The 27,770-nt window shown below is 36.3% G+C and overlaps 1 protein-coding gene across 3 annotated transcripts in view; it reads left to right on the forward strand.

The window, feature by feature from the left end:
- LOC150108684 (transmembrane ascorbate-dependent reductase CYB561-like) overlaps positions 1 to 27,770 on the forward strand; it is a 200,119-nt gene that overhangs the window by 69,866 nt on the left and 102,483 nt on the right. For all 3 annotated transcript variants that reach the window (XM_090416150.1, XM_090416148.1, XM_090416149.1), the window contains one exon: positions 14,020 to 14,247. In XM_090416150.1, coding sequence (XP_090272276.1) covers positions 14,020 to 14,247 — 228 coding nt within the window. The remainder of the gene's footprint in view (positions 1 to 14,019; positions 14,248 to 27,770) is intronic.

The following is a 27,770-nucleotide window of genomic DNA, read 5'->3' on the forward strand; positions in this document are numbered from 1 at the left end:
AATAACCTACAAATCTGTTTTAGAGACCAAATATGGTATTTTTTCAAGCAATTTTAGGTCTCTGTTAAGGGGTGTTTAATAAATAAATCTAAAGAATTAGATTTATCTATATTAAAGTGGCATCCATTCATTTTCGCCTACCTTTCCAGCTTATTCCAATCCTCCTGAAAGGCCATATCAATAAACCTTTCAAGATCACACCATATACAAAAAAACTGAATATATTTTCTTGCAAACCAATAAAAGTTAAACAGGTTCTGAGCCCTGTAGAACCTCCACTTGTAACCTTCCTTCCTGTATTATCAGACAGTTCATTTCCAATCTAATTCACTAACCTAATGTCTGAACCCGTACTTTGCAACTATAACATCATCTTAATCAGGCCTGGCTGGTGGCATGTGCGAAGTGTGCAATATACACAGGCGCCGCAGAAGAAAAGGCACTTAAAAGATGTCAAAAAATATGAGATAAGAGTTTAAATGAACAACGAATGGTACAGAATGGTACATATAATTATGAATGTACGTCATCTTCCATTCGGGCCTCTTCAGATCTTCCTGGAAACGAACAAATAAATTCTGAAATTGTATTCTGGACCCGATTATATCACTGTAATTTTTGATTAAAATTTACGAAAATATACCTAAAATAGTTCTTTATTTTTTGATGTATCATAAATCAACTTATGATTAATTGTTGAGTTCCGTGTAAAAAAAAAATTGTATAAGCAGAACTAATATGTAGGTAACATTATAATGTAAAGTGGTTTTCATTTGTTTTTCATTTCCTTCATTTTATTCACACTTTATTCAAAAAAAACGTTTTTGGAATGACGCCGAACATTAATCGCACACACAAGAAAAATACTAGGTGCCAGCGCTGATCTTAATCATATGATATTCTTACAGATATCTTTGTAAAAAAAAAAACATCCTGACAGGAATAGAGATGGAAGGGTATGATCTGTTTTGTGAGGATAGAAGGGGTAAAAAAGGAGGGGGAGTGCTATTGATGATAGAGAAAGTGTTATGTCCATAGAAAGTAGAGATGCAAGAGGGAAATAGTGCCAGTGATTTTGAGGCAGTATGGTGTGAGATAGAGGTGAATGGAATCAAATACTTGGTGGGATGTTGTTATAGACCTGGTAATGTGGATGGTGGTGGTGATAGTGAATGAAATGTATAATCAAATTAGCCAGGCAAATAAGAAAAGGGTGATCATTATGGGCGATTTTAATTTTGGCAATATAGACTGGAATGATGAGATAGCAACTGGAAGTAAACAAAATGAGTTTCTTGAGTTTTTGAGGGATAACTACCTCAGATAGTATGTAACAGAGGGCACGTGAGGATTGAGGGTCTTGGATTTGGTCATCAATTGGTGAGAGTGACCATGAGGTGGTTGCCAGCAGTGTAAGGATTTCTGTGAGAAAAGGGTATATGTGGAACTACAAGGGGGGAGGGGTGATTATGAAGAGCTCAGGAGACAGCTTGCAGGTGTAGCATGGAATGAGGAGTTAGCTGGAAAAGATATCAATGCAGCTTGGGGGATTTTCAAAAACTATCTAGTAGATGCAATGTCTAAATGTATTCCAAGGGTGAAATGGATGAATAAAGAGATTAAGCAAGTGATACAGAGAAAGAGGGCATTGTGAAGGCAGCATAAGAGAAGTGGAAATAACCAATTCCATGAGGTCTACAAAGACCAGGTAAAGAGGGTGACTTGGTTGGTGAGGGTAACTAAAGAGAGGTATGAACAGCAGTTAGCTAATGAAGCCAAAAAGAATCCTAAGGTATTCTTTTGATATATAGCCAGAAAAAGAATGAATGATTATGGAAGGTTGACATTGATTGGAGGAAATATAAAGACAGCTGTTGCAGAATGTGTGGTGGAGATACTTAATGAGCAGTTCATAATGGTCTTTCAATCTTGTGAATGTGACTTCATGGAGATGAGAACAGTAGATGATGGGGAGTTGAGTAAACTAGATGTTAATAAGGCTGTGGGACTTCATAATATATCACCACGTATTCTGAAGGAATGAGCTAAGGAGCTGACACCTACCTTGACATATTTTTTTAATACGAGTTTTGCACTCGGTCAAGTTCCTAAGGAGTGGAAGGAGGGCAAGATTGTGTCACTTCATAAAGGAGGCGATAGAACTCAAGCATCAAACTATAGGCCTATATGTGTGTCAGTTGTTGGAGAAGCTTGTGAGAACTAGGATCCAGAGTTGGGTTAACAACAATGGTATTATCTTTGATGGACAGCATGGATTTGCTAAAGAGAGGTCATGTTTTAGTAATCTACTTACTTATTACAATAAAGTGACTGCTTCCTTGGATAGAGGAGAAGGATACACAGTAATATACTTAGATTTCGCAAAGGTTTTTGATAGAGTACCTCATGATAAACTGATAGTCAAACTAGAGCAGATGATGGTTGGATATTAGGTTAGTGCATTGGATTGGAGACTGGCTATCTGATAGGTATCAACAAGTTGTTTATGGGGGAGCAATATGCACGTAAAGGAAAGTCACTAGTGGAGTGCCTCAGGGGTCTGTTTTAGGGCCATTACTGTTTAACTTGTATATTAATGATATTGAAGATTTGGATGGAGATATTCAGTTATTTGCAGATGATGCAAAGTTTGGACGAACCATGAAGAGTAGTGAAGATGTTGTGGCCTTACAAGAAGACTTGGATAAATTGAGTGATTGGGCATGGAAATGGGGATGTGAGTTCAATGTTGCAAAATGTAAGGTTAAATTTGGAAAACAAAGATGAGATGTGGAATTTATGCTTGGTGAGGATATATTGTTGGAAGTGGAGGAAATAAAAGATCTTGGGGTGACAGTGGATAAAAATCTGAAATTTAGGGGAAACATAGCCAAAATTGTGAAGACAACACAAAGGCTTCTGGGAATGATGCAGAGGACACTGACGTGTAGAAGTAGGGAGATTCTTGTTCCGTTGTATAAGGCTTTGATTAGGCCACACATGGACTATTGTGTCCAGATTTGGTCACCTGGTTTTCAGAAGGACAGTGGTGGCCCATACATAAGCACCGCGACACTACAGCACCCCCAAGGAAAACATGAAAAATTTAAATTTTGTTTGTGTTTTATAAATAATAACAATGCTTACAACATTATATAAATGCAATACAACATGTTAAAGGTTACTGCTTATATTTCAACAATGATTGAATAGTTAATAATAGGAATTGTTCGATTAACGCTTTAGATTACGAAACAAATACACTGCGATCTAATGCAGTGTCAGAATTATCAAATCCGACTAATCGCAGCCGGTCTCGCCGATTATTCGTTTGTGCTTGTGATTGCACTTTACAAGTCATTCCAACACTGCTTGGTTGGGCAGTGTATCATATGCTTCCGTGCATTATTTCTGTGAGATACAAAACTTTTATTATTGGTGCGTGGTGAGGGTGAACTATTATTTGCAAATCTTATTTTATTCTGTTAAAATAACATATATTTATTTATTTATTATAGATACAAGGTTGAATTATGATGAATGTCACTGTTGAAAATATGAAAACAATTATATTTTTTTTCAATTATCGTTAAATGAAACAAATACAGTGTGAGAATTATTGCGTTTGGCAAAATGCAGCCAGTCTCGCTGATAATCGTGCACGCTTGTGATTGCATGTTACAAGGTCATTCCGACACTGCTTGGTTGGGCAGTGTATCGTATACTTCCACGTTATTTTTGTGAGATACAAAACTTTTATTATTGGTGTTTGTTTGTGGTGAGGGTGAAATATTTTTAATAAAATAATTTTTGAATATGTAAATTTATTTATTAATAAATTGGTTACTGATTAGGAAAAAATAATTTTTTAGTTTTTTATTTGCAGCACCTCCACTTAAAATTTTCACCGGCCGCCACTGCAGAAGGATGAAGAGATGTTGGAAAGGGTCCAAAGGTGACTGACTAAGGTAGTTTCTGACCTCTGGAATGTTGAGTATGAGGAAAGATTGAGAAGATGTAATTTGCAGAGTCTGGTGTACAGGAGGAAGAGGGGGGAGATATGATAGAGACCTACAAATTGGTAAGGGGTTGTTATAGGATCAATGCTGGAGATGTTCTACAGAAAATAGTTGAAGATCGGGGAGAACCAGAGGTCATCCCTGGAAACTGTATAAACAGGGTGTGAGTAGGGGACTGAGAGACAGGTTTTTTTCTTGCAGAGTTCTAGATGATTGGAATGCCTTGCCTGAGAGTGTAGTGTCTGCAAGGAGTTTGAATGTGTTCAAGGCACGGTATGATGAGCTGTGTGTGTGATAAAAGCACCTCCCAGATGAGTCTTTAACTGCGTGAGGTCTTGGGGTAATAATAATAATAATTACTGTAAATAAAACCCCTTAACAAATTCAATCTGACCCAGAGATAATATTACCCTCAAATGCATAATTTTGTATATGATCCTGTATAAATTTCTTCAAACTCTTAACAGCTATAGAAAAAATACAAATAAGTCTGTAGTTTGATGTCTCCATTCTACAACGATCCTTATGCAATGGTATTCACTCCTTGGGGATATTTTCATTAACTAGGCTTGCATTACACTATCAGCCAATGAAGCTGTCGGAATCTTAGCATACTCTCCCCCCCCCTCTTAAAACACATAGTGAAATCCCATCTATTTCTGCTGCCTTATGACTTCCACAGTATTTGTCATTCAAAATGCATTCTTCCTCATGCATTTCTAACTTTTCAACCCTCCTCTTATCCTTCTAGAAATAAAACTTGCTTTTCCAGAATAAAACACTTAAATAAAATGATGATCAAACAGTTTCAGTACATCATTTACATTGATCACTTGACTTCCATTTCTATCTAATAGTTATTCCTCTGCAATAATTTCCCATCCTGCTGGCCACATAATGAAAGAAATCTTTAGGATTTTCCTTGAGTCTTAGTGCATCTCTTGTATTCCAATTTTATCTTCCTTATTGTATTAGTCACTTTCCTGGCTTAAGTGTTGTATTTCTCATGCAACTGCTCCCCACTTTTCTCTTTATAATTTTTTATAACCTCTTTTTGTCACCTGCAGTTGTTATTATTATTTTTATGTGACACCTTCAGGGAGTCCAAAGACTCATTGAGAGAGGGCACTCACTATACAGATCTTTGTCTTCACCACTCAATCCATCTACTACAACAAACCAAAACTACACTAATGCCATCTACCGCTCACCACAAGCACTAGTATTACAGAAAATCACAACATCCATGTCCAAGGCAGGATTCGAACCCGCATCCCCTTGGCTGGAAAGCAGATATACTTACCACTCGGCCAACCAGGCCGGCAGTTCCTGTTTGATTTCGTTAGTCATCCACTCCACACTAAATTGTATCTTTTCATTTGAACGCAATTTACTGTTGCTTCTGATAAGTATTTCTTAAATAGTTCTCATGCACTGTTGATATCCCAACTTTTAATTCTTCTGCCCATGGAATTGCCTCAGGCTGATTTCTGAGACTGTTATAATCACATATCTTATAATTCTAAATAAATTCTTTTTTCCTTGATATTTTTGCATGTCAATTTATTCTCTAAGTTAAAACTACATTGTTTGGAAAGAAGCCCATGGACACCATAGTGTGAGGAAAAACAGCCATGGCACCCACGTTAATAAGATGTGGTATGACCTCTTTTTTGCTGTGATGACTTCAGCAGTCCCACGAGGCATACTTTCCACAAGCATACAATAGTGATCAATGGGAAATTTGGACCATTCTTCCTATAGGCATTTAATGAGGTAGACTAATTGTGTGGCAGACATCCCTTGACCTCACCCAACATTACAGTTCATCCCACAGGTGTTCAATAGGGTTGAGATCAGGGCTCTGTGGAGGCCAGTCAGGTGTTGTGATGTTCATGTTCACAAACCATGCAGTTACTGCAGCTGCAGTCTTATGACATGGTACACTGTTTCACTGAAACAGACAGTGGTCTCCATAGAAATGCCACAAAGTAGGAAGCATTGCATTGTCCAGAAGTTCAGATACTTTTCTGAGTTCGGTATTTGTGGCACCATAAACAGAGGTCTGAGGCCAAACCAGGAAAAACACAACCATACCATCACACCTCCAAATTTCATGGTCGGGGTTATGCACCCTGGTAAGAGCTGTTCACTGGGCATCTGCCACACCCATATCTGTCCATCTGCTTGGTAGAGGGTGTAGCATGATTTGTTGCTCCATAACACAGCTTTCCAAGCTTCCACATCTCACTGTGTATGCTCTTTGCACCTCTGAAGACGATTCAGCATGTTTTTTCAGGTTATGTGGGGTAATTGAATATTGATGTTCCACCATGGAAACCCATATTTTGAGCCTTGGTTCTGAATGTTTTAGTGCAGATTTATGTTCCAGTCTATGCCCAGAAGGCTATATTCAACGTGTAAGCAGACAAATGTCAATTTTTACATAGTATCCTTCAAAGCACCCTATTGTCACTTTTGGTGAGTGTGGTGGGTCATCAACTTCAGATAGCACTTGCAGTTGACTCCCTGTGCTTCCATCTCAGTATGGTATCCCTGATCATTGACCAGGAATACTCTATTTGCTGAACGAATAAGCCTGCGACATTGCATCTTATTACAATGCTTCTTTCAAACTCCATCAATTCCCATGTTGCAGCTATTTCACTGAGATACAGTTGCACTGACCTGGGAGCATCATATTCCTCCATTTTATACTGGCTACAAACATGCGACTCATTACATGGCATGATGCACCTTGCCCATGGGGGGGGATGTCCGCTGACTTCTTTCCAAGCAATGTAAATGGTTCTCCCTCCCCTCTCACCATCTGGGTACAAGGATGATGATACAATCTGATCCTCTGATGCTATGACAAAATCCAGAAGACTTGATGTTTGTGTTTTCTGTACTACATATTGCTTAAAGCATCTGCCCATCAGGAGTTTTAGAAATTCTAAGAGTTCCCTTACTGCTATCAGAACTGCTACATCTCTAGTAACACTGTTGAGTTAAAATCCATTTCCTACTTCATATTCACCTTCTCGCTCTCATTCACATTACTGGTACTCTTTGTCAGCACTTGATCTTTTGAAATGCACTACCACTGCTATTAAGACATGGAGTGTTGACATCAGTTATCTGGTGCTGCCCATTGTCTACATTTCATACAGACATGCACTCCTGCTACATTTGCAATTGATGGAATGCATACGTGCCACCAGCACTGCATAATACAAAATTATTATTATTATTACGTGACACTTCCAAGGAGTCCAAAGACTCATTGAGGGAGGGCACCTACTCTACAGCCCTCCGTCTGCACCACTTAATCCATCAAATACAGGGAACTGCAACTACCATCATCTACACCAACCATCTACTGTCCACCATCACTAGTATTGCATGTTTTCTCAATGCCTGTTTGTCTCCTGTATGTAGGATGAAAAACCAGAGTTTCTGGTAGAAAAAATCCAGCTACCTCTGTATGAAATCAGCTAACTCACCTTCAATTGAAAAAATCCATATAAAGCTTGTATGACATTTGTGAAAAATGGAATCTTTAAATGGTTGTGGACTTGGCAATGTGTTAGTAAATGGAGATATGGCAACTTCCATAACCGAAACAAAACAAAATTTTTTGCTGCCAGTTAGAGAGAATGACTATGTAGTTTTGACTTGGAAGATGAATAGACATACAGGAATAGCAAAGATTGTGAATGGATTTCAGGGGGATATTCAGTTGTTTGCAGATTATGTAAATTTGTAAAGGGTTATTTATTAGTAATAGTGCAGATGTGGTTGCCCTTCAAGAGGATTTGAATAAACTGGACAGATAACAAATGAATGAATGGGGATGTCAAATTAATTTGGCTAAATGCAAAATCTTGAAGTTTGAGATACATCAATGAGAGGCTGCATACTTTGTTTGAGGAACTGTACTGAAGGAAGTGGGAGAGGCAAGTGATCTTGAAGTTATGATTGATAGAAACCTGAAATTCAGGGAACATATTACAAAGGATAATAAATTTAGTTTAATCCTTTATCCAAGTGTGAGCAAACAAAGTTTGCGCCTGAAAGTATCTTCAGGACTGGGTTAAGGTGGTACACACCAGGGCAACTCGTTGCAAAGGTGGAGCAAGCTACCAACACTCCTATCCTAGTATCTCCTATAATGCAAAACACATCTCCTTGCGGATATGTCTATTGTTATGCATTAAGGGAAGGGCCACTACCCAGACCGGTTTCGACCTTTATTGAGGTCTCTTCAGTGGGAGCCAGGCCCAAGTCGAGATATCAGGCAGAAACATTAGCAGGTCATCTCCACCTATAGGAATTGCCAATTGGTGTGCCACCCTTTTTTAATAAGTTACTCTGGATTTAGAGAAAGATGTTGAAAGTTTATTTTCCACTTGGTTAGAGTATAATAAATTTAGTTTAATCCTTTATCCAAGTGTGAGCAAACAAAGTTTGCGCCTGAAAGTATCTTCAGGACTGGGTTAAGGTGGTACACACCAGGGCAACTCGTTGCAAAGGTGGAGCAAGCTACCAACACTCCTATCCTAGTATCTCCTATAATGCAAAACACATCTCCTTGCGGATATGTCTATTGTTATGCATTAAGGGAAGGGCCACTACCCAGACCGGTTTCGACCTTTATTGAGGTCTCTTCAGTGGGAGCCAGGCCCAAGTCGAGATATCAGGCAGAAACATTAGCAGGTCATCTCCACCTATAGGAATTGCCAATTGGTGTGCCACCCTTTTTTAATAAGTTACTCTGGATTTAGAGAAAGATGTTGAAAGTTTATTTTCCACTTGGTTAGAGTATAATAAATTTAGTTTAATCCTTTATCCAAGTGTGAGCAAACAAAGTTTGCGCCTGAAAGTATCTTCAGGACTGGGTTAAGGTGGTACACACCAGGGCAACTCGTTGCAAAGGTGGAGCAAGCTACCAACACTCCTATCCTAGTATCTCCTATAATGCAAAACACATCTCCTTGCGGATATGTCTATTGTTATGCATGGGTAGTGGCCCTTCCCTTAATGCACACACCAATTGGCAATTCCTATAGGTGGAGATGACCTGCTAATGTTTCTGCCTGATATCTCGACTTGGGCCTGGCTCCCACTGAAGAGACCTCAATAAAGGTCGAAACCGGTCTGGGTAGTGGCCCTTCCCTTAATGCATAACAATAGACATATCCGCAAGGAGATGTGTTTTGCATTATAGGAGATACTAGGATAGGAGTGTTGGTAGCTTGCTCCACCTTTGCAACGAGTTGCCCTGGTGTGTACCACCTTAACCCAGTCCTGAAGATACTTTCAGGCGCAAACTTTGTTTGCTCACACTTGGATAAAGGATTAAACTAAATTTATTATACTCTAACCAAGTGGAAAATAAACTTTCAACATCTTTCTCTAAATCCAGAGTAACTTATTAAAAAAGGGTGGCACACCAATTGGCAATTCCTATAGGTGGAGATGACCTGCTAATGTTTCTGCCTGATATCTCGACTTGGGCCTGGCTCCCACTGAAGAGACCTCAATAAAGGTCGAAACCGGTCTGGGTAGTGGCCCTTCCCTTAATGCATAACAATAGACATATCCGCAAGGAGATGTGTTTTGCATTATAGGAGATACTAGGATAGGAGTGTTGGTAGCTTGCTCCACCTTTGCAACGAGTTGCCCTGGTGTGTACCACCTTAACCCAGTCCTGAAGATACTTTCAGGCGCAAACTTTGTTTGCTCACACTTGGATAAAGGATTAAACTAAATTTATTATACTCTAACCAAGTGGAAAATAAACTTTCAACAACTTTCAATATTACAAAGGAGATGAAGATAATAACCCAGAGGATTGTGCAATACTGAGAAGGATGCTGAATAACAGTTGCCATTCCATTGTATCAAGCCTTGATTAGACCACACATGGACTATGGTGCTTACATTTGGTTTCCAGGATTTGAAGGGGATAAATGTATACCTCTGACCACCTCTATCAGGCAATGTTGAATACATTGCCCGATAGAGGTGGTCAGAGCACGAACTGTAATGAGTTTAAGGAGTTATATAATAGACTGTGTTTTCTAGGATGGGCCTCCCATGAGTCTTCTGACTCCATAGGGGTCTTGAATCACAATAATTATTATTATTTTATTATAATTTTTGAATTCTTATTAATCCTCACAAAAATAGGTTGTAGAAAACTGCATGACGAATTTCAGCTCTTCTTCAGATAATTCGGGAAATTCCCTTCTCACTGAAGGCGAGATCCAGAATCAAGCCAAAGCAAGATCATGGAATTGCATTTTAAGCCCACTGTCACTTAAAAGCTCAATTAACTGTTCTTTTTTCGCTTATAGTCACGGGAATGACGAAAGATCATTCTCGTGACTATAAGCCTGAAATAGATCTCGAAACCACAAAAATTTCTTATAAACGTTATTCGAAAAATATGTTTGAAAATTCTGTTTCAGAGTTTTGAAGGGTTACAAACCCTTTCCAGAAACTCAGAATGAATAAAAAGATAATTTTCCACTAAAAAGGATTCCAATGTTGGAAACAGTGCAAATTATCTGTATTTTAGATAACTAATGCATAACACCAGTTTTTTTTTTTTCCTCGAATGCTTTTATTTTGTTGTAGGCATCAGGAACAGTTAAAGAATTTCCCTGAAGGGAGAGATTTAGTTCATTTCATTTTGAAAAAAAATGTCTGAAAGATAGGATAGTGTTGATAGCAATGCTTTGTCAACAAGGAGTGATGCAAACGTAGAATTACGTTCATTTATAAAAAAAAACAATAAAACATTGTGCCTTAATTGAAATAACCTTGTTAGTACTTTGCCTCTGGAAGGCCAGCAAATTTCAGAATGAAGCAAAAGTTGTATATATTCACTGCCTATTTCATCGTAGAGTACTGAAAATAACCCGTTATTTAATGGTTGAGCCTTAATAAAATTAACTGCCTTCACAGCGTTGTATAGCACAGTTTTAAATTCTGGTGGTATTCCTTTGGAGGCCAACCTTTCCCTATGTCATACATTGTTTCATAAACAATATACCTAATTCATATCTGGAACCACTTCCTTGACCATAGAAACAACTCCCAACTATGCCTGCCTGCCTGTAAGGGCGTGAGCTCCATCTGAACAAAAGCACATGCATTTTTCCCACTGGATCCCTTTGTGTATTATGTAATTACTGAGAGTGTGAAATATTTCTTCTCCAGTTGTTTGGGATGACAAAGTTCTACAAAACAGAATATCATCATGCATGTTGTTATCATGCGCATATCTTATGTCACACATTAACTACGCATCATCTGTAACATCAGTAGTCTCGTCTATTTGTAACGCATAATAAGGGCTCTTCTTAACTCTTTCGATTAACTCAGATTCTACGTCACCTGCCATATCATTAATTCTGCGACCTACACTGTCATTGAAAGAGGAGTCAAATCAAAATCTTTTAGTAACTTGTTGCCACGCATCTTTTATAACTGGAAGTAGTAAATTTTCCCTGATAGAATGAGGTTTCCCTATTTTCGCTAAGTGCAAACTTAAGAGATAGGATGCTTCCAGCGCCTTGCTATTAATCAAACCCATGGCCAAAACTACATCTTTCCCGTGATTTAATGTCCCAAAGCATCGTTGAAATTGGCTTTTTTTTTTTCTCAATTTGCTTATTTTTCACATCACAATGTTTAGTTTCTAAATGTCAGAGTTTCACAGGTTTCAGGCACTCGTTCGACAACACTTCATAACACATTGAGGTTTCTGTTCGCTTTCATCTTCACACCAAGTAAACCTGAATTCCAAATATGAACTGTTATATTTCCTGCTGTATTTTTTCTTTGAACTGCTTGTTTCTTCTACTTTAATAGTATCAGATTTACTCGCCGTTAAAATAGGTGTATCACAATTAGGCTAGCATCACCTGTTTCATTTGCTCTTCTTTTCAAAGTCCTAGTTCTAAGCCTCTTTTCCATTATTAAAAAATGTTTCCAAAACTTGTATAAATATATAAATATTGGGGTTAACTCAAGATACACTTTGTCTGAGTATCATTTAGCACTTCTGAAGATATACTGAGCCTCGGTTGAAGGAGGAAAGCCTTCAGTAATAAAAATCAGTAAAAACAAGCAATTGGTTGAAATACGGATAACACATGTTCACTTCAAATCTGACAAAACAGCAAGGGAAGGCAGAAGCAATAAAACTATATTGTTGTTCACTTCACCGATCTTATTATTCGTCATTCTGCCACTACAAATTATTTGTTGTGCCAGAATGGCGAGTAATAAAAGAGTGGTGAAGTGAACAACAATATAGTTTTTTGCTTCCACCTTTGAACATTCTGAAGCTTTTTTTTTTTTTGTCTCCATTTGATTTCAATAATTTTTACTTACTTATTCAATTTTAATTTGGTTGGATAACTAAAAATATATATTTATTTAATTAATTTAAGTCTGCTTGTGGACCACCTGTCCCATTCCTGCGGACCACAGGTTGAGAAACACTGCTATAGCACATAAGTCCTTGACTTATGACAGCCATCCCATTAACACATTCACTGAATACCACTTCACTCTTGCACAAGTTGTATGGAACTTAATAAAGATGTTGAAAAACATATTAAATTTGATATAACATAAAAATTATATGCTCTGCTAATATACACCGAGTTAGCTTTGCATTAGGAACACCCACCTAATAATGCATTGGTCCACCACTCTGTGCACTTACAGCTCACAGAAGCCTAGGAACAGATTCCACAAGGTGTCAAACATCCTCCATTCATAATTCAACCAACGTTCCCTGCAGCAACTCTGTCAGTTCATGCTTATTCTGTGGAGGAGGATCAGCAGTTCTCGCACCTTGCTAGCATGTCCCACACATGTTCAAATGGGTTACATTCAGAGGAGTTTAGGGGCCAAGGCAATGTGGTGAATTTGTTGTCATGTTCCTCCACGTAGTCGTCACTCAGTAGTTGTACAAGCCTGATGACAAGGTGTGTTGTCCTGTTGAAAGATAGCACTGTGATCAAAGTAAACCTCCTGCAGATATGGATAGAGATGATCAGCTAACAGGTCCCCACAGTGTTCACCATTCAGTGTTTATGAGATGATAACCAATGGCCATAGGGCATGTCAGGAGAAAGCTCCCCCAGACCATAACACCAACTGTTCAACTAGGGGATAGGGCTAGAGATGCCGTTTATGCCAAATGCAAACCCGACCATCAGCACGATGCAGCAGGAAATGGGACTCATCACTCCATATGACCTTCTTCCATCTGTTGAAAGTCCAATGCCAACATTTCTTGGCTGCCCATGCGAGGCTTTGTTTGCGATACTTGACTGTCATTATGAGTACCCTTGTCAGTCTCTGGTTGTAGAACTCAAGTAAAGAAGCAAGGTATACTGCATGTGGAAATGCTTGCCTCTAGGATCAACCACACAAAGTGCTGACCAATGTTAGCCCTTTTGCTGGATGTCTGTTAATGATTAATCTTGTCCTGGTACACCCTTGATACAGTAGACAGTAGTATGGAAGCAACCAACAAGTGAGGCTGTTTCTGAAATACTGGCACCTATCCTCCAGGCTTCAAATGTCTGAACATGGTCAAATTGGCTTACATCACCATGTTTCTCCATTAGTGGCAAGCATTTACCGATTACTTACAGAGGATAGGTGTGCCCATTTATAGTAGCCACACATGACATTGATATTATACAGTACTTTGTTATCACACCGAATATGTGAATCAGGAAGGGTGGTGGGATTCTTCATGCAAAGCTAGCTCCATATACATTTTAATGTGTAATTTTCAGAGCGATATGGAACTTTTTCAGAATTATGTATCATAATTTGTTTTAGTGAGCATTATATTTACATTCAGTAACAAAATCTCTATAGAATTCTAATAATAATAATATAGAAATAATATAAAGATAGCAATATAGTTTAATATACCTTTTTGTTTTAAACCATACTATAGAAACTGGTGTTTCTCAGCCAGACAAAACAATGGAATCAGATCAGCTCAGTAGAGCCTTCACTACAGGATTTTTTTTCAGTCAGCTTTTAGGAATTGTAAATATTGCATTAGTTGGTGCTTGGACAGGAAGGTATCTTGGAGGTTTTGCTTGGAAGACAGATCCAAGGAAGCAGTTTAATTATCACCCTTTATTTATGATTGTGGGATTGCTCTTTCTGAATTCAAATGGTAAGCATATTAAACTTAAGCAAAATATTTAATGAATTCTTACAAAAACAAAAGTAATCTTTTGTTTTACCTTTTACCATTACAAGACTTTTAATTTAGTTTAGTTCAAACAGTGCTTAAACATAATTTCCAAATTGTTAACTGATGTTGCAGTCATCACTACTTTTTAGGCAACCCTTGTTGATCTTCAGGTGACACTTGCTGATCACTCTCTGGCAATGAGAAAAATTGAATTCTTTTATTTTCTCTAAGTATCCTCCTTCTCACCTCCCAAGAATGTTAATCTTATCAAAATATCTCCTATATCTGTTCTGTAAAATACTATTGCGATAACTTTACCAACTTATATCATAAGACATATAGCTTGGAAAAGAATTTACTAACTTAAGAGAATGTTAATTCAGTGAATTCTTTTCCAAGCTTACATGTCTACCAACTATGAGGTTGAAGTACATTATAGATATACATATTTAACTACAGTAGTATAAATTGGAGAGAGGAAGCAATAGGGAGCATGTAGCAATAGGGGAATGAAATTTTTAGAATTCTTGAGGGACAAATGTCTTAGGCAACATGAAACAGAGAGAACAAGAGGTTCAAGAGTTTTGGATTTGGTTATAGCATCAGAAGAGTTGATAATAACTGAGTTGACATCTCTCCCACCAGTTGGAGAGAGTGACCATATGGTTTTGACTTGGAAAATGAATAGACATGCAGGAGTATCAAAGAGACGGGAACTTATGTGGAATTATAAGGCAGGTGATTATAATAGTCTTAGACGTCAACTTCGGGAAGTTTCATGGAAGGAGAAATCGAAAGGCTGGGATATCATTAGTGCGTGGGAAATTGTGAAAAAATATTTGTTAGCAGCAATGGTAAGTTGTATACCACGAGTGAAGAAGAGGACACAATTTGGAGTAAAGTGGATGACAAACAATATTAAACAGGAATTGCATGTGAAAAAGAGGCTATGGAAGAGATATAAGGAGACAGGTGAACACAAGATGCATGAAGACACAGGCCAGAAGAGTGACTAGTGTGGTAAGGAAAGCGAAACTGGAATATGAGAGGAGATTGGTCCTAAGATCCAAAGAAAATCCTAGGGAATTTTTTAGCTATGTGGTCAGTAGGAGGAGAAATGACTGTGGAAGAATAATATTGTGGGATAAAAATGGGAATAGAGTGACTGATGCAGAGGACATAGTGGAATTGTTCAATGAACACTTTATTGGAGTATTTCATCCTAGAGGAGTCAATTTTAATGCTAGAGGGATAGGGCTGGTTCGAAGTTTAGAGGTACAGGAGGAGAGTGTGTTTCAGATACTGAGTACACTGGATGTCAGTAAAGCTTTGGGACTGGATGGTATTTCACCACGAGTTTTAAGAGAATGTGCTAGGGAACTGACAGTTCCTTTAATATGGCTTTTCAATGAAAGTCTGGCTGCAGGAAAGGTGCCCAGGGAATGGAAGGAAGGTAAGGTTGCCATTGCATAATGGTGGTAACAGACTGGAAGTGTCTAATTATAGGCCAGTCTGTGTGTCATCAGTAGTTAAGATCTTTGAGAAAGTAGTAAGGGAACGTATACAGCATTGGGCAGATAAGGGTAATGTTATCTGTGAGAGTCAACATGGATTTGTGAAAGGGTGCTCTTGTTTCAGTAATATGCTAGCCTTTTATAATAAAGTTACAAGAACATAGATGAGGGAAAGGCATATACTGCAATTTTCTTAGACTTAGCGAAGGCATTTGACAGGGTGCCATGTGATAAGCTGATATTTAAGTTGCAGCACATGGGTCTGGATGTCAGATTGGTCAACTGGATTCAAGATTGGCTGTCTGATAGGTATCAGAGAGTTGTGTATGGTGGAGCAGTTTCAAGGAGGCAGAGGGTTACAAGTGGGGTCCCACAGGGCTCAGTACTAGGACCTATATTGTTTAACCTTTATATCAGTGACATTGCCAGTGGATTGCAAGGGGATATTCAGTTGTTTGCAGATGATGCGAAGCTGGGAAGGATTATTAGTAATAGTGCAGATGCAGTAGCCCTGAAGAGGATTTAAATAAGCTAGATAGATGGGCAAATGAATGGGGGGTGTCAGTTTAATGCAGCAAAATGTAAGGTCTTGAGGTTTGGGAAACATCGATGGGATGCTGCATACTCTATGGGAGGAGTTATACTGGAGGAAGTAGGGGAGACGAGATCTGGGGTTGATGATTGATAGAAACCTGAAGTTTAGGGGATATATTGCAAAGGTGGTGAAGGTAACACAGAGGATTGCTGCAATTATGAGAACGACACTGACCTGCAGAGATAAGAGGGTTATCATTCCGTTGTATAAGTCTCTGATCAGACCACACTTGGACTATTGTTCTCAGATTTGGTCCCCAGGATTTGAAGGGGATAAATTAACTGTGGAAAAGATACAAAGACAGATGACAAAGATGGTTTCAGGACTGTACAAGGATAGTTATGAGGATCGGCTGAGAGAATGTGGACCGCAGAGTTTGGTAGATAGAAGAAGGAGAGGTGATATGATTGAGACTTTTAAACTGTTGAGAGGTGGTTACAGGGTTGACACTGGGGAGTTCTTTCGCTTGGTTGAACAGCGGGAAGGAGTGATGACAAGAGGCCATCCCTGGAAGTTACGAAAAGAAACTGTGAGCAAGAGGGTAAGGAGTGGTTTCTTTGCATGGAGGGTGGTTGAACCGTGGAATGCATTGCCTGATGGAGTGGTGGGAGTGAGAACGGTCAATGAGTTTAAAGAGTGGTATGATAGAATTTGTGTTTCTTAGGGGGGACCTCCCTTCAATGAGTCTTGACACACTTTATGTTCTTAGGAAGGACCTCCCACGATGAGTCTTTTGACTCTGTGGAGGCCTGAATAATAATAATAATAGTCCAACCTCATAGTTGAAATTCCACACTCTTACACCATCTGCTAATCATTATAATTATTGTTGTATTATGTTGGAAGTTTTTCCACTTGGTTATACTATAAATTAAAGATACCAAGTAGGGCCGTATTCATGGGTGTGCAAACTGTGCGGTGGCACAGGGCCTCCGCAAAGCTCAAAAAAATTGAAAAAAGAAAATCAATTAATTTTTTAAAAATTATTAATAAATTAATATTGTAATTATTAAAAAATATTATTATATAGAAAAATATATGTATATAATTTTACAACCAACTATTTTTGTTATAATAAGCGAAATAAGATCGTAACGGTAGTGTTTGAAACTATTCTAAGATATATAACAATATCATATGACATAGTGGTAAATAGGGAAAAGTGCATTTTAAAACAGGTGTTTTTAGTAATTGTAAGGAGTTTATTTTAGTTTATGATTTTATGAACTAGTAAGTATATACACGTACTGTCATGGCAATTTTTTTATATGACATTACTTGCAAAACATCTTTAAAAATATATTTTGTAAACTGGCTTTAGGTTATCCGACATCAGAATTTTTCTTCAATAGCAGGTTTCAATCTATATTAGATTTATTTATTTTCTAATATTATCTATTTTAGATATATTTTATTTATCAGTTAAGGAATTTTGTTTTAATTTATTAACTTATTTTATAATTAAATCTATCGTATTTAATTCTAGAGTATGACTAGTCATGAGCAAGATTATTATGGAAGAAAATGCCCAAGTGGGCATAAAAAACTAAAGAGAAAACAAGAAAAAGAAGCGGCTGAGGAACATCAAAGAAATTCACTGTTTAAATTTATGAAGTTGAATTCATATTTTTGTTCAGATATATCAGTTGATAACGGGAATTCTGAAATAACTACAAACAGTTCTTCGGCTTCAATATTAATTAATAATGAGAGTTCTGAAATACTCAAAGGAAGTGGAGAACATGATGCGTTTGGTCAAACAATGAGTATTGAAGATCCTAAAACTGAGACATTAGAGGAAGGTGAACTGTTTACTATTGATGATCCAGCAACATGGCCCAAAACTTTGAACAATGTAACACTAACACAAATTGTACAACGTGGTCCATCGTCTCCTCTGACTGAAAATGATTTTCCAAAAGATGACAACAAGAGGTGTTTTTCCACAGCTCACTATGTTAGGACAATTGCAAATGGAGAGAAGCAAAACAAAAGATGGCTTGTATATTCAAACTCTTCCAACTCTATTTTTTTGTTTTTGTTGCAAATTATTTTCATTTGATGATAATTTTTTATCTAATAATGGCTTTTCTGACTGGTGACATGTAAGTGAAAGATTAAAGTCGCCCGAACGAAATCCAGTGCACATGAAATGCATGTATTCATGGACATAAATGGAATGTAATTTACAAAATCACGATACAATTGATCAGGCAAATCAAAATGTCATAAAATTTGAAGCAGAATGGTTAAATGTTTTAAGATGAATAGTAGCAGCAATTCTTTATTTATCCGAACATAATTTAGCTTTTAGAGGTAATTTTGATGCTTTGTACACAGCCCATAATGGTAATTTTTTTGGAATCATAGAATTAATTGCAGAATTTGATCCACTTTTAAAAGATCATTTAATGTGATGTTTGGGGAAAAAAATTATAGGTAAGAAACAAAATTCGTATCTATCATCCATTGTGCAAAATGAATTATTTGTTGATATGGGAACCAAAATTCAACAAAATATTGTAAATATGATACGACAGGCAAAGTACTATTCAATAATTCTCGATTGTACTCCTGATGTTAGTCAGCAGGAGCAAATTTCAGTAATTTTTAGATTTTTACATATATTTGAAGCAGATATTGAAATTCGTGAACACTTTTTGACGTTTTTTACCAAGTAATGGCACTACTGGTAAAGGTATATATGAAAATATAAAATCACTTTTTAATGAATTAAATCTTAAATTGTCAGATTTTAGAGGGCAGGGGTATGATAACAGAGAGAATATGAAAGGAGTATATGAGGGAGTCCGTGCTTACATTTTAAATGAAAACGAAAAGGCATTTTATACCCATTGCGCCTGTTATAATTTAAATTTGATTTTAGGGGATGTTGCAAAATCATTAATTATAGTAATAAATTTTTTTAATGTTATACAAAAAATATGTACATTATTTGCTTCCTCAACTTCATGTTGAGACATATTAAAGAAATTTGTTAAACAATTAACTCCAAAACCGGTATGTGATACAAGATGGGAATGTAGAATAGAATCAGTTAGAGCTGTACGTTTTCAAATTCCAGAATTTTTAAATGCACTAAAAGAATTATTTAAAACTGCATCAGATAATACTATTAAAGTAGAAGTGGTTTCAATATATGAACAAATAGATTCATTTGAGTTTATACTAAGCCTTGTAATTTGGTATGAGCTTTTTTCAAAAGTTAATTTAGTAAGTAAAGTATTACAAAATGCAAAAATTCCCATAGATGCAGCAACTAAGCATATTAAAGAGTTAGTGCAGTACTTTGAAGAGTAGAGAATATCAGGATTTGATAGCTGTTTTGAGTTTGCTAAAGAACTGTCAAATCTATTAGAAATTAAATTTAAAGAAAGTTGAGTACATCGAAGAAAAGTGTTTTTTCATTATGAAATGCCTGATGAATCACACATAGGTGATAACAAAGATAATTTTAGGATAAATTTCTTTTTTGTAATTTTAGATACTGCTCTACAATCTGACAAACAAAGATTTGAATTGTATGAAATTCACAAAAAATCATTTGGATTTCTTTGATATGAAATTAATAATTAAAATGACAGAAAATGAATTAAAATTTTGCTGCAAACAGCTGTATCAAAAATTAAATACAGATATTGATGAATCTGAATTTTACAATGATTAATTATTTTAGAAATATTGTTCCAGAAGATACACCCATTAATATTTTAAAATTCATAATTGCAAATAATTTGTCGGATATTTATCCAAATATTACTACGACATTTAAAATATTATTAACCAATTCAGTTATGGTCGCATCAGCAGAAAAGTCATTTTACAAATTAAAATTAATAAAAACCTATTTGCGATCTTCTGTGTCTCAAGAACGTTTGTCGTCCCTAGCAATAATATCTATAGAGCATGAAATTGCAAAAAATTTGAATTTTGATAGCATTATAAATGATTTTATTGATAAGCGCATTAGGTTAAATAAAACTTAATATATTAAGATTTCTTTTAAATCTTATAAGTTGTTATACATATATTTCATTCTTTATGGTAAAAATGGATATTTTTTCATATTTTTATATTATTATTTATATTATTAAATAAATCATTGTTCTGGCATATATATATGTGATAAGGTGTACTTACATAATAAAATAATATATATGTACATACAAACACATATATTTTTTAACTATTTTTTCCCTTTACTTAAATTGATGCTAAAGAGCATGCTTGTTTATTTATGTGCATAAATATTTTTCATATTTGATTTAATTAATTAATTAACAAGATATTCTTCCATTTAAAATTTCCATAAATTTTACTAACTTTCAGGGGCCCCGCTTTTCCATTTCGCACAGGACCCCGCAAAATGTAGAAACGGGCCTGATACCAAGAAATTATATACTTGGTTTAATCCTTTATCCAAGTGTAAGCAAATAAAGTTTGCACCTGAAGTATTTTCAGGACTGGGGCAATAGAAGCTAATGACTTCACTTCACTTGCCTTAGTATCCTGTAATGCAAAGCACATATCCTTGTGGACAAGTATAATGCTAGGGATTATGGGAAGGGTCACTACCTAGACTGGTTTAGACCTTTATAGAGTTCTCATCAGTAGGAGCCAGACCCAGAGGTGATACTAAGGTCGAAGTAATGCGGAAGACATATTTTTCATATACGAGTAGCTCTGCATTTTCTCTTTACTATTTCCTTGTCATCCAAACTATCATCAAAAAAATTTTAGTTCCATTACAAATATGAGCCGTATACCTGTGCATACACAAATAATTCATTTCCTGGTGCATATTGACATTGGTTTGGTTTTAGGTAGAACTATTCAATATGCATGACAAATAAAAGTAGTTATAAATATGATAGAAAAATGATTTCCTTATTGTCCCAAAATCATTGGAATAAATGAAACATGGTTGAATGAAGATGGTATCGTAACGGGAATAGAAATGGAAGGATACAGTATTTTTCGTGAGGATAGAAAGGGCAAGAAGGGAGGGTAGGGGGTAGTGCTGCTGATGATAGCAGAGGAATTAAGTCCACATAAGGTAGACATGAAAGTGGGAAATAGTGGCAATGTTATGAAGCAGTGTGGTGTAATGTGGAGGTTGAGAGGAAGACGTATTTAGTTGGATGTTGCTATAGGCCTGGTAATGTGAAAGGTGGTCATGAATAAATGTATAAACAACTTGGATTAGTGAACAAAGGAAGGATAATTATTATTGGCGGTATAGATTGAAATTAAGAGATAGCATTTGGGAATAAGGAAAATGAATTTCTCGAGTTCTTGAGAGACAACTATCTCAGGCAGCATGTAAGGGAGGGCATACAATGATGGAGAGTTCTAGATCTGATCATTTCATCAGAGGATGTAATTGTGAGAGGCGTTTTGCACTTTCCTCCAGTTGGTGAGAGTAATCATGAAGTGATCGCCTGTGTGGTGGCTAGTCATATGCAGACTTTTGTGAGGAAAGGATATGTGTGGTGATTATGACAAGCTTAGAAGATGGCTTGGAGCTATAACATGAAACAAGGAGTTGAGCAGTAAGGAAATAAATGCTGTATGGGAACTGACGAAGAAATACATAACAACATCAATGTGCGAATGTATTCTGAACAATAGGCTGAATAAGGTAGGTGTAAAATGGATTAATGTGATGCTTAAGCATGAAATCTGGAAAAAGGAAGTACTTTGGAGGAAGTACAAGATGAATAATGGTTATAAAGAACAAGCAAGGAAAGTAAGGAAAATAAAAGTAGAGTATGAGCAGAAATTGGAAAATCAGGCAAAGAAAAAACCTAGAGTTCTTTAGATACCTGCAACTTGTCTGTGACAAGTCAGTTAGAATGATCATGGTAAGATGATGTTAATGGATGAAAGTGGTAGAATGGTAACTGTTGCAGAAGACACTGTTGAGGTATTCAGTAATAAATTTTAAGGATGTTTCATTTTGATCAGGGTGGAATCATGAGGAACTTAAGTGTATAGGACACTGGAGATGATGGCTTAATTGTGAGTGAGCAGGAGGTATTTGAGGAAATAAATAAACTTGATGTCAATAAGGTGATAGGATTTGATGACCTATCACTACTCATCTTAAGGGAATGTTCCAGGAAATTGGCAGTAGCATTAGCATGCCTGTTTAATAAAAGTATTGCAACAGCACAGGTTCCATGGGAGTGGAGGATAAAATTTTTCCACTGCCAGCCTGGTTGGCCGAATGGTTAGCATATCTGCCCTCCAGCCAAAAGGCTGCAGGTTCGAATCCCACCATGGGCATGGATGTTTATGATTGTCTGTGAAGTACTAGTGGTTTTAGTCAGCGGTAGATGGCATTGGTGTTAGATGATGAAGGTTGGTGGAGTAGTGAGACAAAGAGTTGTAGAGTAGATGCCCTTCCTCGATGAGTCTTTGGACGCACTGGAGGTGTGATGTAATAATAATAATAATAATAAAGGTAGTGATAAGGCTGTAGCTTCAAATTATAGGCCAGTTTGTATATCTGGAGTTATGGTGACGGTACTGGAGAGATTGGTGACAGGTAGCATACAGAAATTGGTTAATAACAGCAGTATTCTCTGTGGTTATCAGCATGGATTTGTTAAAGGGAGATCATGTTTCACTACCTTACTTATGTACTATAAGAAAGTGACAAATACCTTGGGCAGGGAAGATGCATATACAGCGGTGTGTACTTGGGTTTTGCAAAAGCTCTTGATAGACTGTCACATGACAAGCTGTTAAATAAATTGAAACAGATGGGATTGGATAACAGGCTTCTGAGTTGGATCAGTGACTGGTTGTCAGATAGGTATCAGAAAGTTGTGTATGGGGTTGCGGTATCCTGAAACAGAAAGGTCTCTAGTGGTGTACCTCAGGGGTCAGTTTTGGGACCATTGTTCAATTTGTATGTTAATGATATTAGAATGGGTTTAACTAGTGACATTCAGCTGTTTGCAGATGATGCAAAATTGGAGAGAACAATGCTTGTAAGGCCATAACATCAAGTGGATGTTATGGCCTTACAAGCAGGCTTGAATAGATTGCATGGATGGGCAGGTAAGTGGAATATCAGGTAAGTGGAACTCTCAGTTCAATGTTGCAAAGTGTAAGGTTTTGAGATTTGGTAGGCAATGATGGGATGCAAAGTATACAATTGGTGAGGAAACTTTAAAGGAATTGGCCTTGTCCACCATCACTCCTAGAAGAGAAAGATCTAGGAGTGATGGTGGACAAGGACATGAAATTCAGTGGCCACGTTGCACAAGTTGTGAAGACGTCACATCAGATAATGACAATGATGTGGAGAACCCTGACTTGCAGAAATAGAGAGGTTATGATGCCATCGTATAATGCCTTGATCAAGCCTCATGGATTATTGTGCACAGATTTGGTCACCGGGTTTTCATGGTGATTAGGATATGTTGGAATGAGTCCAGAGAAGATTCATGAAGGTGGTCAGTGATCTTTGGAATGTGGAGTACAAGGTCAGATTGAGAAAATGTAAGTTGCAAAGCCTCATGAATAAGAGGAAGGGGGGGGATATGATTGAGACATATAAGCTAGTTAGAGGGTTATCAGGTTGAAATGGAAGAGATTTTTTCATAGATGGGGGGGGGTAGAACCAGAGATGATCGCTGGGAACTGTATAAGGAGGGTGTGAGCAGAGGAGTGAGGAGTAGGTTCTTTGCATGGATAGTGGTTGGTGAGTAGAATGCATCGCCTGAGTATGTTGTGAATGTAGACACATTGAATCAGTTTAAAGCATGGTTGGATGAGCATTGTGTGCATTAGTGGGTACTTCCTATGATGAGTGTCTGACTCCATGGAGGTCAGATGATAATAATAATAATACTCAACATTTTGACCTCTATATCAAGATCATCATCAGGGAAACATACATATGAACAAGACACAGGCTATATATACATGGTCTGATAGGCCTGTTTTTATTAAAAAAAGAAATAGCTCATACTCCACAAAAAATCAGTTCACAAGATCCTCTGCAATAATGCCATCAAAGGTAAAAATTATTACAAAAATGCCATTGCCATATCATACATTAGGGAATATCAGTAAAAATAGATAGAACACTCATAAATACAATATTAAGGCAACTTTCAAATTTCTTGTAAAATTAAAAAGTATTCTCAGCTCATCCAAAGATTCCCTTCCTTACCTTGCCCACCTTGGGGGGGGGGATTACAAAAGCCAGTGCACCTGCAACTTTTCCTACATAGGTGGGAAATAGGACACATAATTCCACCAAGAAAAGATGAACAGAAACACCACATTAAAAACCTGTCAGACCATGCACTCCAAACATGCCACAGAATTAACTGGAAAGGAAACATCTGTGCCAAAACCTGGTTTAAGAGGAAATTTTGATGGATTAGTAATTCTAAGAATTTGGAAGATCCATTACAACAATAAACATCCAGAACATGATGGCAGATACCAGAAAACAGTAAGATAACAGGATTGTAGATGCATTTGAAGTTTCACTGTAATTTTATTTATCAATTTTTTTATCCCTCTCTTTATGTGGTTCTTTATCTCTCTACAGTGGTTCTTAACCTTTTAGTAGTTGCAGCTTCCTAGTTTGCAGCTCTCTTTTAGTAGTTGCAGCTTCCTAGTTTGCAGCTCTCTTTTAGTAGTTGCTAGCTCCCTAGCAACATAATAATAATTAAACTTTTTTTTTTTAATAGTGGTTTTACTTATTGATTATAATGAAAAAAAAAAAGAAAACAGAAATCAACGTTACTTAAATGTATTTTAATGAGGCCCCTGTTGTTGAACATGCTCTACTAATTTGTCTATTTTTGCTTCAATTATGTTACTCAATGCTATTTGCATGCATGAGTGTATTTGGAGTCAATTTCAATGTTTTGTTTTAATATTTACCATTGTGGAAAATCCCTTTTCACACAAATATGTAGAAACAAAAGGCAACAAATTTTGAATAGCAATGATAAAGAGGTGCAGATATGTATCCAAAATTGGACCAAACTTTTTTTCTTCTAAACAGAGATCAGACTTAAATCCTTTGTCAATTCCAGTAATGTATCTTTGTCCATTTGTGATAAATTTGTATTTTTGCAGTTATTATATGGATCTTGAACCCACAATTTTCTACAATCAAGTTCATTATTTGGAAAACATTTATTGACCTTTTCAATTAATCTGGAGGTGATATATAATTAAAGAATTTAGGTGTAGTCTATCAAATTTAAAATTGTAGTCTGAAATCATTTGTGACTAGTTAGAAACATTTCAAAAACATCTGAATATACTCTTTGAACCCATCTATGCAGTTTTATTTTCATTGCCTCTATTTTACCTAGGATAGTAAAAATATTAGACTGTTAGACTTGTAAAGATAAATTTAGCTGATTTAGAATAGAGAAAATATCTGCTAAATATGAAAGTTTTGCAATCCAATTTTTGTCATCGAAATAAATGGCCAGGCTGGATTTTTTATCATTTTAAAATATTTCGACTTCCGTTTTTAATTCTAATAAATGAGCAAGAATTTTTCCTCTCGACAGCTGTCTAGTTTCTGTATGAGCATACAGAAACCAACTTCTTCACAAAGAGCAGAAAACAGTCTTGAATTAAGAATATTTGCTTTTATAAAATTTATAACTTTTACAGCAACTATCATTACTTTGTGTAATTTCAGACTCATTTCTTTCGAAGCTAGTTGTTCTCTGTGTATGAAACAATGAGTAACCATTATATTAAAATTTACAATTTGTTTTATTTGAAAGAGAGAAATATGATGACCTATCATAGCGGCTGCACTATCTGTACAGATTCTGACACAGTTTTGCCACTGTAAGTCATTGGATGTGAAAAATGAATTTATTTTGTTAAATATACTTGTTGTATCACTTTCTAATTCTAAACAAAATATTTCTTCAAATATATCTTCTTCTGTATTATGGTCAATATGTCACACATATCCCAAACAGATACTCTTGTTGGACATGACAGTTGATTCATCTATTTGTAGTGAAAACCACAGAGAATTTTTAATATTTTGATAATAATAAGTACACTAACAGTTAGTATACTTATTAGGTAAAAAAAAAAATATGAATTTGAATTATTCATTTATTTTTTTTCTCACCTGAGGTCAGGCTACTGTAAATGATTAACCAAGCAGTTAGATTTAACATACTTTTGTGTGTTAAATCATTTTTTGTCAGCTAGACAAGACACAAGCTACATAGTGTTATGTAGCTTGTGTCTTGTTCATATGTATGCTTTCCTGATGATGACCTTAATATAGAGGTTGAAACATGTTATTTACTGTGTACAATTTATGTTCAAGCAACAATTACTTTACTCACAATTAAGAAAATAATAATCGATGTTTCAACCTCTATATCAACATGCTCCTATGTTAAGAACACTGAACAAGTAGAGATAACAGTGTGATTATAATTTGTACAAAGCCCTTAAAATACTACACTCAGACTGCTGTGCATAAATTTGGTCACTGAAGTTGTGATTAGGATTGTTGTTTATTTTCTAGACATTGTCTAGAAAGCAAACAACAATCTAGAAAGTAAAAGTCTAGAAAATAAAAGGAGTGATACGAGCAAGACATATCAGTGGTTCATAGAGTAGATGGAGACAGGGATAGAATAAGAGACTATTCCTGATCTTATCTAAGAAGGTAAGGAGGGTGTGAGCATAGAAGTAAGGAGTAGAATTTTTACACGGAGAGTAGATAATGAATGGAATGGATTGCTTGAGAATGTGATGTGTGCAGAAAGAAAGAGTGGATAAGTTTTAAGGCACAGTTTGATGAGCATTATACGTTACAGTGAAGATCTCTCATAATGAGTCCTATATGCCAGCAAAGATTGGTCGATTGGTAGAGCCTCTGCTACTAATGGCTCACTCAAAAAGTTAAGCAAGTTTGAGCATGGTTAGTAGTTGGAAGGGGTTAATCGTTCGATGCTATTGCCACACTCTCCCTCGATATGTCTTTGGACTCCCTGGAGGCATCACATAATAATAATAATAATGGATTATTGTGTGCAGATTTGGTTTCAGGGATTTATGGGAGAAGAAAAGATGGAAGTACAGGAATACCTTGTATAGTGCGGTTAATTGGTTCCAAGAAGAGTCCGCACTATGCAAAACCGGGTTGTTCAAGGTCTATTTATAAAGGTTTTCAATTTAATTTGTTTATTACAAAAATTTAGGATGATAAAAATCTTTAAAAATGAAAAAAAAATGTTATTTTTATTAACTGAATAACAAATAAAATCCTTTTATTCTGATATAAAAGTTGTAGAAAACAAATATTGTTTCAATTTTAACGTACAATAATTTACTTTTTACTAAAG

Source organism: Typopeltis vanoorti, chromosome 3 (genome assembly GCF_054136105.1).
Source record: "Typopeltis vanoorti isolate ZY-2024b chromosome 3, IOZ_Tvanoo_1.0, whole genome shotgun sequence".
NCBI classification, from domain to species: domain Eukaryota; kingdom Metazoa; phylum Arthropoda; class Arachnida; order Uropygi; family Thelyphonidae; genus Typopeltis; species Typopeltis vanoorti.